General features: G+C 39.4%; 1 protein-coding gene across 4 annotated transcripts in view; it reads left to right on the top strand.

The window, feature by feature from the left end:
* Window positions 1–17,421, top strand: part of kif13a (kinesin family member 13A) — a 332,721-nt gene that overhangs the window by 142,157 nt on the left and 173,143 nt on the right. For all 4 annotated transcript variants that reach the window (XM_060849815.1, XM_060849814.1, XM_060849816.1 and 1 more), the window contains exon 5: window positions 16,894–16,986. In XM_060849815.1, the coding sequence (XP_060705798.1) occupies window positions 16,894–16,986 (93 nt within the window). The remainder of the gene's footprint in view (window positions 1–16,893; window positions 16,987–17,421) is intronic.

The following is a 17,421-nucleotide window of genomic DNA, read 5'->3' as shown; positions in this document are numbered from 1 at the left end:
GCTGGTCACCTGTCTCCAATGACATCACTGTCTACCAATCAGAATGCCCACCTGCTTGATGGGCAGGCCTCAAGCCAATCAGACTTACTGGCAAGAAACCTGCCCACCCAAATGTCACAGACATTGGAACTCCATGTACTATATCAGAGAATGTAGCAAATTGGGGAAAGTTTGTATTCTTGACTCAGACCCAGCATGAAGATGGACAGTAGAAGATTAGGATTCAGTAAGTATTTGGGATTCTTCTTTACCCAGTATTAGTTGTGCAATCAAATTGACTGCTGCTCCTCATAATATGGCATTTCGAACCGTGGCATGAATTCTAGCCCCTGAAGTAATACCTCTTGTATAATTTCAGCTTAAAAATCTTCAAAATTTGATCTATACATGAGTATATATCGTACCTCAAGAGCTTCCATCTCATGGAAGAGTTTTCAGCCACATTCATGTCCAGTAACCTGCTCTGAAAACTCTGCTCAACTTTTGACAGCTATGGCAAATTCTCCCACAGCAAATGAGACAATTCACAACATTATAAATTAAATAGCATACGATACAAGAACATGTTAATTTCTCCTTTTTCCAAATGGTAATGGGGAATGCTTTTAAAAAGAAAAATGCAGGAACCTGAACATACATATTCACCAAAAAATAAGTTTTCTTCGGACTATACCCTACTACAGTGACAATTTTTATAGAAATCTGTCCGCTCATTTCTTAATAAAAATATATTATATAAAAGAAAGTTTTTTTAATATTACAACAAATACAAACAATGCAATTCAAAACAGTACAAAAATAGTACAAAACTAAACCCAAATAATAAAAAAACTTCCCCAACCCATCCTCCTATACCAATGTATAAACATATATAGAGAAGTATAAAATTTAAAACAAAAACCTAAACTAGCTATTTAACTAAATAAATAAATACCTAACAACAAACAAATAAATAGTAATAACTCAGCCCAGCCAAACAAAACACTCATACATTCACAGTTCCTCCTCCCTGGATATTGGACTCGTGAAACACAATCGTTACGGCTATATAAAAGCCCTTGTTACTGTGACAGATAAATCTGTGTCCAGGTATTTCAAAAAGGGTTGCCATGTCTTGTAAAAATTCTCAGTTTTGTGGTGTACCATATTTGTTAAAAAATCCAGGGGAATATGCTCCATAACAATCTTCCGCCAACCCCACAGGCCTGGGGGATTTTTCTGATATCCAACCTCGCAAGATTTTCTTCCTTGCACAGAATGTAAGAATATTGAAAGGTTTTTGCCTTATGCGTGACTGCAGGAAATATAATGAGTAGGTGCAAAAGTAGTGAAAAAGGTCCTTCTCTACCCCTACACCTAAAATTCTCTCTGTTGCACCTACCACAGCACTCCAATATGTTTGAAGCCTATCACAAGACCAAAGACAATGGGTAAGAGCGCCCGTACAGACCTTGCACTTGGGACATGCTGAAGATACCCCTGGTTTAAATTTTGACAAACGGTCTGGGGCTAAGTGGACCCTGTGGAGAATCTTCAACTGTAAAGCATGGGTCCTATTGCAAATTGATATCTTCCTTGCATTCTCCCAAATATCCTTCCATGCCTCTGAAGAAACTTCAACACCCATTCTCTTTCCCACATCTTGCAGAGTCAATCAGACTCACCTGAGGTGGCATCCCCCAATTGGTGATATAGAATTCAAAGATTCGTGAAGATTTTTAGCTTGGGTGCTCGTTGTTGTGGAATTCCTAGAGGCATGGCATTCATCCACAGACTTAATCAATAAGCACATCAACCTGGACCCAATATTACGGCCACTGCAACGGACAGCTGGAACTGACAACCGGAAGCGGCAGATTCAAACCAATACAAATGCCGGAGGAAAGATCACAGAAGCGCTTCACAGGAGGCTCCCAAGCACTGAGGATGTTAGCTTGACAGGGGACAAAATGTCTGCAACACAAATTCCCAGCTTGGTGAACAGAACCACAAAGTGATATAGAGTACTGATAGAGTGTACTCTTAGCCCTTAGTACCCCTCTTTCTATGTCAGATTTGTAGGGATCAGTCAAAAGTATGGTCCTTTTTTTGAATAAAATCCCTAACTTGAAAGAAACAAAAGAGATCTCTATTATGTAACTCATACTTCTGTACTAACTGATCGAAGGGCATCATTACATCTCCCTCAAATAAATCACCCATGCAAGATATACCCCTAGCTGCCCAATGTTTAAATCCTGAATCTATCATACCTGGTTGAAAACTCGGCATAGCCACTAAAGGTGTAAACAAAGATGTTTTGTCAGTATTACCTTCCCTCTGCCAAATTGCCCTCCATGCTTTAACAGTATTGATGACTATTGGGTTATGGCAATATTCCCGAACTGTCCTCACCTTGTCCAAAAACAGCAAACTGGTAAGGGGGCACCTTGTCTAGGAGACTTCGTTATCTAGCCATATTGAAAGAGGGTCACCACAAACCCAGTCACTCGCGTAGGTCGAAAGCGAGCTTAATTGGTAGTTTTTAATGTCCTGAAAGTCTAATCCCCTCTCCCCCAGTCTGTGCGGCAACTGCAGTTTGGCTAATTTAATGAGGGGCTGTTTACGGTGCCAGATAAAGGAGCTGAACCAACTGTTCAGTCTCCTGAGTGTTTGTTTATTGAAAATCAGGGGGAGCATCCGTATAGGGTATAGCAAACGAGGGAGAATATTCCTCTTAATAAACGCTATCCGACCCAACCATGAGACTGGAAGTGCCTCCCATCTTTGGAGATCTTGTTTAATTTTTTCAAATAATTGAGTAAAATTGGCTTTGAACAGCCAATCCAGAACTGGAGTAATGAATATGCCCAAATACACAAAACCCCCCTGTGACCACCTAAATGGAAATCTGTAGTCACTCGCAAGAACCAACTCTTTCGTAAGACCATCCATAGGCATAGCCTCTGATTTAGCAAAATTAATCTTATACCCTGAAAAAGCACAAATGCGTGAATGCATTCTATCAGGCAAGGCACTGAGACTGCTGGATTTGTCAAGAAAATTAGAACATCATCTGCATACAGCGAGATCTTATGTAATTTTGACCCCACTTCTGGAGCTGATATATTGAGATCCGCATGAATGGCCTCTGCCAACGTTCAATCACCAACGTAAAAAGTAGTGGTGAAAGGGGACAGCCCTGCTGGCTGCCCCTAGAAATATTAAAATTGCTTGAACGTACCCCATTGGTAATGACCGCAGCAAGAGGTACACTGTAGAGAACCTTTACCCATCTTATGAAAACTTCGCCCAGACCAAACCGGTCTAGAGTATAGAAAAGGTACGGCCACTCAAATCGGTCAAATGCCTTCTCTGCATCGAAAGAAATCACCAATCCTCGTATTGACTGCTGTTGGCATGCCTGAATTACGTTATTGGAGGATCTGCGACCCTTTATGAAGCCTGTCTGATCCTCTTTAATAATGGAGAGTAATACAATCTCCAGCCTTAACGCAAGAGTCTTAGAAAGGATCTTAAAGTCCATATTTAAGAGTGAGATGGGCCTGTATGAAGCACAGTCTTCTGGATCCTTCCCTTTTTCAAGGATAAGTGAAATATTGGCCCCTCTCCGAGATGGTGGGAGACAAACATGACTGTATGAATAATTAAACATATTCAGCATTGGGATGACAGTATACTTATAAATTCCTTATAGAATTCCCTGGAAAGTCCATCAGGACCGGGCGCCTTTCCACTCTGAAGCTGCCTCACAACTTCCTGCACTGATGATGGGGCATTGAGAAAGGATTGTTGTTCGGGAGTCACACCCGGGAGCTTCAGATCTCTAAAAAAGGATTCCATTTTGGCCTGCCCCTCCTCTCAATTCTCAGACTGATATAGCTTAGAGTAGAATCTCTGGAATGCCACATTAATCTTTTTAGAATCGCATGTTAGGTTCACAGACCCTTCCCTAATCGCTGTAATGGTTTGTGGGGTACTTCTCTTTCTGGCAATGCATGCTAAGTGTTTGCCTGGCTTGTCACCATGCTCGTATAACCTTTGCTTTGCTAAAGCCAGCTCCTTCTTTGCCGTCTGCATGAGCATGCAATTTAGTGCAGATCGCAGTGCCGCAATCCTCTGTAGTTTGACCAACGAGAGTCTGTCAAAATAGGCCTTCTCGGCTGCCTTCAACCATGCTTCAAGGAGACGTTGCTGCTCACCCTTCTGCCGCTTCCTACTTGTGGCATATGAAATAACTAACCCTCTGGCATAAGCTTTGGCAGTTTCCCAGAGAACAGATGAGCTATCAACCGAGCCTATGTTGATGTCTAGGAATGCCCGAAATTCCCTAGAGAAATACTCCACAAACTTACTGTCCATGAGAACAAAGGGGTGCATTCACCAGTACCTTGAATCCACTATAACATCCTTAATTTTTTAACCATGAGGCACACTGGAGCATGATCAGAGATGGCAATATTACCAATCATACAGGATGCCACCAGATCCAGGGTTACCGCAGGGGTCAGAAAAAAAATCAATCCTCGTGCGATATCTATATGGATTGGAGAAGATTGTGAAATCCCTACCTGTAGGGTGGAGACACCTCCAGACATCCACCAATCCTAATTCCCCACACAAACCCAATAACTGTTTAGTTTGTGCAGAGGATATCGAGGGACCTTTAGGCAACCTGTCTACTGTGGGGTCCCTGAGGCAGTTAAAATCTCCCCCTATAATGATGTGCCAAGACTTGAGACTTATCAGTTTAGAAAAAGCATCTCCCAAGAATTCAAGAGGATGAACTGGGGGACAGTAAACATTTAAAATACCATATCCTTCCCCATTTATCAAGGCTTTATGAATTACAAACCTCCTGTATGTGTCTTTAACACATTCCAACAATTTAAATGAGAGATTTTTCTTAACCAATATAGCCACTCCCCTACTTCTGGTATTAAATGATGAAAAATAAACTCGGTCAAAGCCATTCTGCTATAATTTCAGATGCTCCTTCTCATCCAAATATGTCTCCTGGAACAAAGCAATATCCACCTTCTCCTTTCTAAGACTCAAGAGTACCTTCTTCCTCTTAATTGGTGAGTGACATCCCTTGATATTCCAGGTACACCATTTAATCAAATCATTAGCCATAATCTTCTGCAATTACATTTAAATTCCAGAGAGGAGGAACCCGAACCACAAATTGTCCCGCATGATCCACCAAATATAAAAACTACATAAACTAAAACCACTACATTTAACAAACATACAAGATTATTAAAAATAAACAACAAAAACCAGAAAACAAACCAACATATAAAGCGCCAATAGCGCTCAGTAGGGGAACTCACCCCCTGCCCAGAGGGGACGACTACCCATCCTGAACTGCCTATAAATAGGCATTTAACCATCTCAACCACCTTCACTTCTCCCAGCTAGAACCGCATCGTAAGCACAAGCTAAAAAGAATAAATACCCCATAGAATATCAATATGAATAAAAAAACTTAGAAATTTAAAATGTACATCTTAACCACCACCAGACATAGTTTGAACCAAATTATTATCAATAGAGGTTAAAAAAGGGGGAAAAACAAAGCTCCAACTGGATTTCCTCCATTTCTTTTACAGAATGATAAACGCATACCCAAGCAACAATATTTATCCATACTACAATTGTTTAAATTAGGTTAGTTTGTCCACAAAGTCTCTTGCTTTCACTGATGTGTCAAAGAGATGCATGGATCCATCTAAGGTGATCCGAAGCACTGCCGGATATCTCGGGGAGTACTGAATCCCAAGCTCCTTCAATCTTCTCTTGACACCATCATACGATTTTCGTTTCTGGATCACTGCCGCTGAAAAGTCCTGAAAAAACATGATCTTCGACCCCTCGTAAATTAGGGCCTTTGGATCCTTCTCCTGGAGTCTGGAAGCCTCCATGACTCTCTCCTTATCTCAGTAATGATGGAATTGCATCAGGAAAGGACGCGAGCGTTGACCCAGACCCGACCTCCGTGCTGTGACCCGGTGAGCCCTCCCTATCTTCAATCCTCTCATGCCAGTCTCCAAGGCAAGGAATTTCGGAAACCAATCTTCAACAAATTCTGCAGGCCGCTCACTCTCCTTACCCTCAGCAGACCGATGATCCAAATGTTTTTTCTCCTGCCCCTGTTTTCGAGATCACGCAAATTACGAACCTGCGTCTTCAGGGCTTGGATCTCATCCTTGAATGAACTGGCATCAGCTTCCACCACTGTGACCCTGTGCTCCACCTCATCCGTCCTCTTCTCCAGGTCTGAAATGCAATGTTTGAAAAGTAGATGGAAGGCCATTTGATTATAACTTTCAAAAGGAAATTGGATAAATTCATGAGGCTGAATATGCAGGCACCTGCAGATAAAGGAGGGGACTGAGTAAACTTGTAAAGCTTGTTCAGGGAGCCAACATAATAGGCTGAATGACATCTTATGAGTTCCATACTGCATTGTGGAGAGCAAGAATTGGTTACTGCACTGTATACAATGGCTGGGCAATCTTACACTGTGTATCTGTGATGACCTATTTATTTGCAGAATGAATATTTTGTACAATACTGGGATTGTGCTTTCAAATTAACCAGCTGTGCTTCTGTTGCAGCACAGCTGGGGAAGTCTATTTTGGCAAAAACGGTAAAAAAATTTAAAATTTTTGTCTCAAGTTTGGGTCTTCCAACTTTAATTTGTGAGCCCTGCAGGATTTCTGTCTTGGTGTTCTGCATGTAATAGGAATAAGAGACCTTTCTGATGGGTAATATCCAAAGATACACCAGAGAAGGTTATTGGAACAAAGAAACAGGGAATTTCCATACTGTATCCACAGCTAGTTTTAGTATTGTATGTTTGATCAACAACAGGAATATGTCATACTAGATCTCTTTCTTGGAAATTTGGAAACAGGTAGCTAATTTACAAATTGGGAAACAACTCACCAAGCAATCATCATGTCATTAGGTTCTATGAGATAATAGAAAAAGTCATAGATCACTCAAAGATTAGAATTATTTGACTTATAAGATGCCAGGATTGATAAAATAAAAATGAAACTGTACTTGATCAAGTGAAATAAAACTGACACGACAGTTTACAAGCAATGGCAATTTGAAATCAAAGCTTATTTGCCTAAAGTTTAGACAACCTAGACTATAGCCAACTTTTAACTACATTTAAGTCGTCATTGGGCAAGCATATGGATGTACATGGAATAGTGTAGGTTAGATGGGTTTCAGATTGGTATGACAGGTCAGCACAACATCGAGGGCCGAAGGGCCTGTACTGTGCTGTAATGTTCTATACTCTTCGCTCATCGAATGATCACTGTGGTATGGATGTCTCTCATTTCACTGGCATTTTAAGTCTGATGTCAAATCAAAATGATATCCAGATGTGGAATGACAATGATATCAGCAATTGAATTCAAGCATCTTCACCAGCAGTAAGCTAGGAAGTTACAAGCAAAAACAAATTGTTGGAAAAGCTTAGCAGGTCTGGCAGCATCTGTGGAAAGAATTCAGAGTTAATGTTTTGAGTCAAGTGGCCCTCAACTGATGGGAGCTAAGAAAATGTCAGTCTATATGTAGTCAAAAGGGTGGGGTAGTAGGCGGTCAGGGGTAAAAGATAGGTGGGGTTAGAGCCTGAAAGAGAGAAGAATAGTCCTGTGTCCAAGTATAAGTTTGCGATAATTCGCTGATTGTTTACAGATTGCAGTCTCAAAAGTGGTATCTCTGGAGGAGAATTGAGAATCACTTAGTACTTTAGTTTTTCTCACTCTGTGCAAGTATGGCTTTGAAAGTTGCCATCAGATGTAGTGGAGTAATGATAGTAAGGTCTATAATTTTTAAATGCAAAATCTAGTCCACTCCCACTCGCAGTAAAGATGAAGCACCACAGACAGTACCTTGCTTGAGCAGAGAAATTAAAATAGTTTATAATGAAATGTAAGTCAAATCTCAGTAATATAACAGAACAAAGTTAAAATGAATATTAAAAAGATGATGAAGAATGGTGCGAAGAGGAGCTTTTAAGCTTAGAGGAAATAATAAAGAACCGGAAAGGATTTTGTGAACACATGAAATTAAAATTCAAGGAAAAGTAGTTTTACTTCCAGAGAAAGAGACTATATTCTGTCAGAGGAATTGTGAACATACGAAATGAATACTTTCCTTTGTTTTTCACATTCATGCAGCCTTTGGATTAAGGGACACAGAGGCTGAGCAATTAATTAGAATGACAGTAAAGCACAGGAAGTAGCCAAGAAAATAGTGGAGAAAGTACTGAGCCCTGAGGCGTGCATCCTAGAATGCTGATAAAAGTCCACAAGAAATTAGTTGCAGTCTTTAAAAACAACCTGAGGTGTGGAGGTTGTGCCAGAGAAGTAAAGTGTTTCCACTGTAGTACCTCTGTGGATTTTGTTTTCAGAAAATGGAAGAAATTAAACACAATTGTAGACTGAGCTCTAAAATGGATAGAGTGTAAGCTTCTACAGTCTGTAATACAGAACAAATTGATAACCCTGAAAGATGGGCATATTTATGCAAGGCACATTTGAAATTTGAGTTCTTTGGGGAAATGGTGGAAAACCATCTCCAATTGACAGTTGCTGAAAAGGCATTCTGATAAAACCAAACTAAATGGTACTAAAAGAGAGCATGATCGGAAGACTGTAAAGTTGATTTGCAAGATGAGTAAACTGGTTTGTTGGAGGGATTTTGACATAATCCAACACAGCAAAAATATCTGTTGATTATTTGTATTTAATGAGACGTGAATTTGAGTATGTGATGGATAAAAAGGGACTTGACTGCAACATTCCCCAGATGTAGCCTGGCAGCAATCAACTGCCAATGTTTACAGATAGCAAAAGGTCAAAGTACGGAATAATTTGGGAGCAAATAAATTTACAAAGCTAAAACCCTTTTCCCTAATGTTCAGCAAATTAATAGAAGTTGAAGGATCTGATGACTGGGAACTGGGACATGTGACGATCTTATTTACCCAGTGCCTGTAAAATATATAATAGTTAGTATCGCATTGGTACGGTGGTGAACTCCTAAAACAGGTTTACGTTACTCTCAAACGAAAACACTGACTGCATTGCTAGCATTCGCAGCATTCCCATTCTCTTAAGTTGTAATCCTCCTAGCAGCTTTCAATGGGGCTAATCTTTTAAGTACCTTTGTTAGAAGCAATATAATGTTAATCTGTATTCACTTAGAAATAGATCATCATTGTTTATCTGTGATGTATTTATCTTTAACATTGCTGGACATTAGCCATGTGTCCGCTCATCTGGTGTTGAAACCCTCAATCAGGCCGTCATTACTCCTTAGACTTCACAAATTCATCTGATCTACCACATTCTACCAGTCAAGTTGGGACCCATCCAAGCATCCATTGACTGTGCCTTCACTCCTATTCCTATCTTATACCTTTGTTTAATGACCTATATTGTCTTCCAGTTGAGTAATATCTTCATTTCAAAATTCTTAAGCCTTGTTTCCAAAATTCTTAAACCTTGTTTTCATACCTCTCCATGGTTTCACCCCTTCTTATTTGTCTAACCACCTCCAACTTCACAACCCTTTGATATCTGTGCTCCTCTAATTCTGGTATTTTTTGCATTACAAATTCTAATTTGTCCAATCATGATTGTGCATTTCATTACTTAAGCAACAAGTTGTGGATTTCCCTCCATGCATATCTGTTTTTTATTAAAAAGACTTGTTAAATTCTTCCACTTTTGCATCAAGCTTTTAGTCACCTGACCTAACATTGTTTTGAATTAAAATAAATCTTAAAGTTTTATGTGTCCCATATCCTAATCGCTCAGTGGTGTACAATAAACTAACTACAGGCCACCAAGGCTAACTGGCTGGGGAGACAAATTTCTAAGTTTACGGATGGCATGCAATTCAAATATTGTGAACTGTGGCGACAATAGTGAGTAATTTTGAAAATACTTGAGCAAGTTGAAGAACTGGGCGGGCAAATGAAATTTAATGCAGAACAGACTGATATGATTCATTTTGGGAGAGAACATGGAATGGAATTATGAAATGATGGTACAATTCTCATAGCATTCAAGACCAAGAGACCTGAGAGTTTAATCTGCATAAATTATTAAAGTGGCAGCTCAGATTGAACAAATGTTTTAACAAAATCAATTTAATATATGCTTTATTAGTAGGGACATGGAGCACAATAACAGCAATTGTATGAAAACCTGCATAACACTGGTTTGACCTCAACTGAGTACAGTGACCAAAATTTAGGAAGGGTATAATAGCATGAGACGATGTGCAGAATAGATTCATAAGAATTACTGTGGGGTTAAAGAACTTTGGGGAAGCAGCAGTGTAGTGGTTATGTCACTAAACTAATAATCCAGAACCACAAGTTAATGTTCTGGAGTCATGAGTTCAAATGGCAGATGGTGGAATTAGAATTCAGTACAAATCTCGAATTAAAAGAAAACTAGTTGAATGGCACCCATGTTGATGTAAAAAAAACCCATTTGGTGCAAATAATATTACTTTAGGTAAAGAAATCAGCTGTCTTATCTAATTGGGCTTGTATTCATCTCCAGACTGATTTAGCAATATTGTTGATCTGAAGCTGCACTCTCAGCAATTAACAACAGACAATAAATGCTATGCTAACCATTTACTCCTGCATCCCATGCACAAGTGCTATGTAGAAAGATTGGAGTACCTGGGCTATCTTGCTTAGAGAAGAGAAAGTTGAAAGGAAATTGGGTAGACATTCAATCATTAGATTTGCAGAATACCTGAAAAGTAACTTCCTGTTGGTGGAAGGATCAAGAATCAAAACTCTTAAATTTGAGGTCATTGGTGAAAGAAACTGTGGTGCAAGGAAAATTCTTTTTCTGTGGTGGCTGATTAGGATCTGAATGCATTGCCTGACAGTGGTGGAGGCTATTTGAATCAAAACATTCAAATAAGAATTGGATCATCTAAGAAGGAAAATTTTGCAGTTCTACTTGGAAAATGCAAGGGAGCCAGGAGAGGCAAACTGAGATAGATGACTACTTCTCCACTGAGAAAGTGAGGACTGCAGATGCTGGAGATCAGAGCTGAAAATGTGTTGCTGGAAAAGCGCAGCAGGTCAGGCAGCATCCAAGGAGCAGGAGAATTGATGTTTCAGGCATGAGCCCTTCTTCAGGAATGAGTAAAGTGTGTCGATTCTCCTGCTCCTTGGATGCTGCCTGACCTGCTGCGCTTTTCCAGCAACACGTTTTCAGCTACTTCTCCACTGAAACCATTCTATTACTCATTGCCTACTCGCCACTTATTCTTGTCATCTGTGCATGATCAGTTTCATTGAATTCCTTTTAAGTAGGTAGTTTATTTTAATGCTTTAGAGATAGCTGTGTATGTGAATGAGCAATCAACTGTGCCAATAACTGGTTGCCATCCCTGCCTGAGCACTTCACTTTTCATATTCTCAGCTATCTCTGGTGCTGTTGAATTTTGACCACTAACCTTAATGAGTGCCATCCCAATGATGTGTCATTTCAGTCAGAAAAAGGCGTGCGTGCTTAATCATATGCGATTTATGTTTATTTTGACATTTATTTAGAGTAGTACTTTCCTCTCATTTTAAGGTTTTCCTGAAGTACTGGGTGGTTAACTAAGAAAATGTTGTCATTCATCCTTCCTGTTGTGAACTCAAGGCAGAAGGGGATGGTTTATGGAACCTGGTCCATAACAACATCAAAATAAGGCTTTGATATTAGGTGCAGAAAACTTTTTTCCTGCAAGTTCATAGATTTCCTTGAATCCCTACAAGGTGGAAGCAGGCCATTGGCCCAACAAGTTCACGCTGACCCTCCAAAGAGTAACCCACCCAGACCCGTTCCCCCTACCCTATTACTCTACATTTATCCCAAACTAATGCATCCAATCCACACATCCCTGAACACTGCAGGCAATTTAGCATGGCCAGTTCACCTACCTGCATATCTTTGGATTATGGGAGGAAACTGGAGTACCTAGAAGAAACCCACATTGGGCGAATGTGCAAACTCCACACACAGTCGCCTGAGGCTGGAATGAAATCTGGGTTCCTGGTGCTGTGAGGCAACAGTGCTAACCACTGAGTCACCATGCTGCCCTCCAAATAGTTGGTCAAAATTTTAACTAACATTTTGGTTCCTTTAGATTGAATCTCCCATTTTATCAAAGCTGCTGTTAACAGGCATTTGCAAGAAATCCAGCCCTTGCAAAAATAAATACAGAACCTTCAACAAGAGGCACAAGCATAAAGTTTGGTTGCCCTCTACTAATATAAAGCACCTTTTGAAGAATATGGAGTGTGGCTCTCATGATGCAATTGTTGTGTACAGCTACACATTTAAAGAGAGGCTTCAATTTTAGCGAAGTAAATTTTTGGTTGCAACCCCCTACCCCAGTGGGGAACCTGAAAGAAATCTGCAATGTGCTGTGAATTGAAATAACAAAGCACACCAGTAAATTTGAGCAGGGCTGGTGGAGCTGAGCATCACACTCTGAACACAGTTATGGGTGGTTTATTAAATTTCAACAAAACACAGCTGCAATAACTAGGATGATGGATCTTCCAGCAGTGAAGATGACTAAACCACTAATGCAGTGCTTTGTGGGCTTAACTTGCATGAAATATACATGAAAAATGGTACTTTTGGCTCTTAGACCTCTGGGGCACGTAATTCATGATTTTATTTTGTTCCGTATTTGTCTAAGTTGGTGTCACAAGGGTTAAAGCACTTTCCTTCAGTGTGTGCAACCTGCTTTTGGATCATGCTAAAACTAGTTGGACACTTGCAGTCTCTGGCTGTTGAGGGATCTCAGTTGAAATTAGAGATACGTTATGTGATTTATATTCAACTGCCAAGTGTCAACTACTCAACATCTTGTAAGTTGAAAAAAAGTGTATGTTTGACATTAAGATTTTATAATGACCAGTACAAAGACAAGTGCAGCTGTGCTTTTGGTGTATAATTGGAAGCCGATTTAAGATTGGAATTGAAGTGCATTTAGAATTTTTCCGTGCTCTATCCCCTTTTGAAAAGTGTTAACCTTTGTGTCATTCTGAGCAATATGTTAGAAATTTCCATTCTTGTTGGCAACCAAAACCTTGAAAAAATTTCCTTTTTATTTATGTTTGATCCTTACAGCTGACTGCTGCTATACTTTTCAATTTGAGTATGTGGTAGGTGGAATGTAGCTGTACCTGATCCAGCCCTTAACTTCTCATAAGCATTTCCTGACCAGGATGCAAGAATGACTTCCTGAAGAAGGGCTTATGCCCGAAACGTCGAATTTCCTGTTCCTTGGATGCTGCCTGACCTGCGCTTTTCCAGCAACACATTTTCAGCTCTGATCTCCTGCATCTGCTGACCTCACTTTCTCCTTGTATATTTACCAGCCTTGGAATGCAAAAGATAGATTTTACAAGTCTTGCTGCTGCCTGAATGTTTTATTTATAATTCTTTCAAAGACTGGGTTGCAAGGAGATCACAGCTGGAAACTAAATATTCAGGAGTATGTGACTTTTCAAAAGGACAGAAAGGAAGGAATTGGTGGGATGGCATTGTTGGCATGGATGTAATAAGTACAACAGCAAGAAATGATATTGGATCAGATGATGTAGCATCCATATTGGTGGATGTAAGTAATAAAAAGGGAAAGAAGACACTATTGGTATAGTCTACAGGGTGCTGAACAATACCTTTATGATGGGATGGGGGAGGGGGAGGTGGGGTGTGCAGAATATATTGGGAGATAATGAGGGCATGTAACAAGGGCAGTTAATCATGGTGACTTTGAATATTCATATAGATTGGGGTAAATTGGCAGAAGAAGCCATAAGGAAGAATTTAGCATGCATTTGGGTTATTTCATAGAACAAAATATTGTGAATCTAATCAAGGATCAAGCTGTTTTGGATATCTGATGTGTGTTGTGGCAGGTTTAATAAATGATGTCAAGGTAAACAAGCCCCTTAGAAATCATGACTAGAGCATAGTAGAATTTAACATTGAATTTGAGATGGAAGAACTTTGGATTGAGACAAATTGTCCTAAACATAAACAAGGGTAATTACAAAGAAATGAGGGCAGTGCTGGATGAAGTGGATTTGGAAAGGAGTTTAGCAGACTGTTGATGAGCAATGGCTGACATTTATGGAAAGAGTTTGTTGCTCACAGAAATCACTAATGCCAGTGAGGAAGAAGAATTCTGAGAAGGATAGGAAAACCATGATTAACCAGAGAAGTTAAGGATTGCATCAGTTTGAAAGAAAAAAACAATGTGTTAAAGTTTAGTGGGAAGCCAGAGAAATGGAAAAGCTTTTAAAAAAAAAGATAACCAAAGAAAAAGAGAAAATCAACATTGAGGGTAAACTTGCAAGTGTTATCAAGATGGACAGGAAGAGTTTTATTAAATATATGAAAAGAAAAAGCGAAACCAAAGCTAACAGGCCCCTTGGAGAGTGGTGCTGGGGAAATAACGATATAGGACCAGGAAATGGCAGAGGAGCTGAATATTGTAAATACTTTGTATAATTCTTCACAGTAGAACATACTAATAGCATTCCAAAATTACTAAAGATGGCAAAAGGAGGAGTGAAAATAAATATAGCACTTGTCCCTAGACTCTAGTTCCGAGTGCTTGGGAAACAAACGGGGCTGAAATCCGGCCCTAATGGGATCTTAGAATATGAAAGAATGTCGTCGTAGAGAAAGCGGATGCATTGAATCCATAGATTTTGGAAATGTTCCAGAACATTGGAAAATTGTCAATGCAATATGTTTATTTAAAAGAAATTGCAAAAAAGAGTAAGTATAGGCCAGTTAGCTCAACATCTGTTACTTGGAAAATTTTAGTCTATTATCAAGGATGTAATAGCTGCACATATGATCATGGCTGCAAGCCAGCAAAGCTTCATTAAGGGGAGATCATCCCTGACAAATTAACTATCATCCTTTTTAGGAGGTAACAAGTTGAGTTGTTTATGAGTTGCTTTTAAAGCTGCCATGTGATGCAACAAAACATCTTCACAAAGTGAACTGAAGCCAGGTTGATCTTGCTCACACCACAGAAAGTTGGGCCAAGTTGAGTCTGAATGAGAAATTGAATTGCAGGAATCTATCCACCACCCCAATCCTTACCCCCATCTTCCCATCCCATCTCCCCACTGTGTTCTGAATTCAGCAGTTGGCAGTTACTTGTCTGAGGATTTATAGTTGAGCTGTTCTGAGGTAGAATTTCATTGAACTGCTTCACCATGTGTGAATCAGGGCTAGTTAGTAAACTGTGTTGTTTCTAGCACCCTTGGACCCCACTTTTAGGGTAATTTATCTATTAAGTCCTAAGAAAGTGAATATTTTAAAAGGTGAGCCAATGTGTTCAGTATATTTCACTAACTTCTGGTTAAACACTTTCAAACTATACAGCCTCTTCTGAAAATACTTTTTTGTCAACTTAGAAAGAAGGAAAGGTAAGTAAGCTGAAGATTTTGCTGGGATCAGTGCAACATTTATACTGCGTTAAGGGAATCTATTTTACCATTATCATTAATGCAGAATCTTTAGTTCGGTTCGGTAGGATCCAGTAGTGTGCTGGCACTAATTGGACATCTGTGCATAGCTGCTACTTCAGAGGAAATCTGATGCATGCAATTTCTATATGGCAGATTTTATAAAAATCTTCACTGCTTCCCCACCCCAATACTAACAAAGTATAAACTGGGTAAATTCTGTACCAAGATGGAGTTAGTAGGGACTTGAGAAACATCACTGATTGAAACCACACCTGCCTTCAAAATGCACCATTTCATTCTGTCATTTTCATATCGGAACACTTTTCCCAACCAACAGCGGTGTCGCGCACCCTCATCATTTAGAACGTATTCCTGAAGTAAATCTTTTTTTCTCCCAAGAAAAGCACTTTGACTATCAGATTGAAGCTGCCTTGTACTAAGTTTGCAGGGATATTGTAAATGCTGAGGTCCAGTAGCTAGTTTTATTGCTTCTGGCCATGCCAGGTCTGACTGTACAGCTTCTTGGTTAAGTTACTGTGCTGTATGTCAGAGTTATAATTATATAGTACTGCAGGTAGGCCAAAATTATTATTGTTATCTTGTGCTTTTGCAGCATGGTTTAAATGAAGTTTTTCAGTTTCTCTGATTTGATTATCATTACAACCAGTGACTGTGACACTGTCACTTCAGTATAAACCTGTGTCACGTTCTTGACCATTTTGTGTTCTAGACATTTGGAACTGGATTAAGACAACTTAAACTCATTCTGTATATAATCTTTCACAACTGACGAAGATAAAGAATACTTTCAACTGATTAGTTGGGATTGCAATCATCCAAACAGTCAATTCTGTCTAAAGTGACTAAAGGTTTTCCAGACGTTAATTTCTGAAACAGGGTTGCTTTAATAGTCAAGTTCTTTGCTTTCCAACTTTTTGATACCTTTTGCAGGAAAGGCATCATCTGGAGAAAAGCTAAATAATTGAAATCACAAGTTCATTGATTTGATCATTAGTCTTCACTGAGTTAATAGGTCTTAACACTTGACCACTGTGGTGTTGGCTGAAGGAAGCTAACAGTCACCCTGTACTCCCATTCCTGGGTAACTCCTCCTGTGACTTCAGTTCAGTTAAGAGTTGAATTATGGTACTCCCTACAGAGAAGACAGATTGCTAAAATGTCATGTCTATGATCATATCTTAAGAATGGTCAGTTAGATAAAAGATTTTATGACTCCACAGATAATCTTGACACTAAGTGATGAAAAGAAGAGTTAGAATATGGAATAATATTCTTGTCTCAACTGGTGTTTTTGTTTTTTTTTGGTTTAGGTCAAGAAGTAGTTTTCAAATGCCTTGGTGAAGGAATACTTGAGAATGCATTTCAAGGATATAATGCTTGCATTTTTGCCTATGGGCAGACAGGTAAGATGTATGATATTTGAATTGGTAAATTTCAGATAGATGGGCTTGACAGTGTTGCATTAAATTTGATTGTTGAAATTGAATCATCATTGTCAAGATACTGATCAACCATTTAAAGTGCCGGGCTGTAAATCATATTACAGAGGAACCTCAATTATCCGAATATCGGATTTTCCGAAGGAGATCTTGAGGTCCGAATAGAAATATTATATGAAAGATGTGTTTCCAACACTGGTCACATCTTTTGTTTACAATGATTAAAAGTGAACTCGGCTTACTGTAATGCTGCCAAGAACAGTCCTGGACATCGATGGGAGCCCAGGCACCATCTCCAAATGACTGACCACCTGCCCTCTCTCTCTTCCCCCCAACATGTTCCATGGAATTTTACACAGGCATGTACCCTAAACCCCCTTTCCTCAGATAACCTTTCCA

The sequence above is a fragment of the Hemiscyllium ocellatum genome, chromosome 34 (genome assembly GCF_020745735.1).
Source record: "Hemiscyllium ocellatum isolate sHemOce1 chromosome 34, sHemOce1.pat.X.cur, whole genome shotgun sequence".
NCBI classification, from domain to species: domain Eukaryota; kingdom Metazoa; phylum Chordata; class Chondrichthyes; order Orectolobiformes; family Hemiscylliidae; genus Hemiscyllium; species Hemiscyllium ocellatum.
Note: the sequence above shows the minus strand (reverse complement) of the source record. Positions and strands in the feature narration are given on the sequence as shown.